The sequence below is a fragment of the Oncorhynchus mykiss genome, chromosome 19 (genome assembly GCF_057628025.1).
Source record: "Oncorhynchus mykiss isolate SJ-2025 chromosome 19, ASM5762802v1, whole genome shotgun sequence".
Lineage (NCBI taxonomy): Eukaryota > Metazoa > Chordata > Actinopteri > Salmoniformes > Salmonidae > Oncorhynchus > Oncorhynchus mykiss.
In genome coordinates, this window is record NC_143040.1 from 13892501 (window position 1) to 13893917 (window position 1417).

Consider the following 1417-nt stretch of genomic DNA (forward strand, 5'->3'; position numbering starts at 1 on the left):
TTCTTCTCTGCTGTTTATAACAACAAACTCTCCTTCCATTGTTCTGCACTCCTTCTGACCGGCCCCCGGTGTGTTAATCTTGGAGGAGACATAATAACAGCTTGTGCCAAACTTCCACCATTCAGCTAGACAGGGTTCCTCTGAGATAAACACAACAGAACAACAGGCATTCAAAAGTATTCTATGTACTAAATGAAATGAATGAATTCCACTCACCAGATAACCTAACCCTGGTCTGTAGCTGGTCTCTCTCTTCAGTCAGGTTGTTGTAACTGGTCTGTAGCTGGTCTTTTTCTTCAGTAATTTTGTTGTAACTGGTCTGCAGCTGGTCTCTCTTGTTAGTCAGAAGGCTGTAACTGGTCTGTAGCTGGTCTCTCTCTTCAGTCATGCTGTTGTAACTGGTCTGTAGGTGGTATTTTTCTTCAGTCATGTTGTTGTAACTGGTCTGCAGCTGGTCTCTCTCTTTAGTCAGAAGGCTGTAACTGGCCTGTAGCAGGTCTCGCTCTGTTGAGTCACGATGACTACTGACTCCATCTGTAAAAAGGAAGAGTTAATCAAAAATGTAATTACCACACCATTGATGATTAAGTATGATTAAGTATGCTACTTAAGTCTCAGTGACAACATACTAAACTTACAGTAGACAGCCAGGCCTATGATCCCAGCCAATAGGAGAACACACAGCAGCCCCAGACACACTGCAGCAACTCCAGAGGGTCTCTTCCACCACTGAACATGTACTGAATCACAAATGATTAAAGATCTTTGGTAATGTGTTTTACTGTATCATCCAGGATTGGGACAAATAAAGCTAGAGTACTACAGGGTAATCTCACCTGTTTCGTGTGTGTGTGTGTGTGTGTGTGTGTGTGTGTGTGTGTGTGTGTGTGTGTGTGTGTGTGTGTGTGTGTGTGTGTGTGTGTGTGTGTGTGTGTGTAATCTTACCTGAAGCAACAACTCCATCTCTTGGTCTGGGTTTGAAGTCTCTTAAATTGGCATATAATTGACCATCCATGTCTGTGTTCTTCATTGCATCAGGCTCATCGTCTTTAAATCCATTTGAATTTTCATAGACTCCCTCTGACATCTTAACCCACTTGTGCTCAAATACAGTAACTTCAAATTCTAACCTCAGCTCTAATCTACGTCTGCAGCTGTGTCTTCTCCCTGCACTGTCCTGCGTATGTGTGATTTACTGTAGTGACACTATTGTTTTAACTTTCAACAGTGAAGGGGAAACTGGTCCCCACGTGACTTGCACCAGCCTTAGTTCCTAATCTGAACATGTTTGTTTACCACTGTGTTCATCAGTTTTAAACATGTGATTCAACTGAAGTGATAATATACTACATGATATGACTCTATATCATGCTATATGTGTGAATTCACAGGGTCCCAATTTTGGATAAATCACATA

The 1417-nt window shown here is 41.9% G+C and overlaps 1 protein-coding gene across 1 annotated transcript in view; it reads right to left on the reverse strand.

Annotated features, from left to right (window-relative positions):
- The window catches only part of LOC118941391 (C-type lectin domain family 4 member E-like), a 7250-nt gene extending 6508 nt beyond the window's left edge, over window positions 1–742 (reverse strand). Inside the window, exons 1-3 of the mRNA XM_090210165.1 lie at window positions 639–742; window positions 217–534; window positions 1–140 (exon numbers count right to left, since the gene is read on the reverse strand). The exon at window positions 1–140 is cut by the window's left edge and continues 3 nt beyond it. Coding sequence (XP_090066291.1) covers window positions 1–140; window positions 217–430 — 354 coding nt within the window. The 5' untranslated portion in view covers window positions 431–534; window positions 639–742. The remainder of the gene's footprint in view (window positions 141–216; window positions 535–638) is intronic.
- Between the last annotated feature and the right edge of the window lie 675 nt (window positions 743–1417).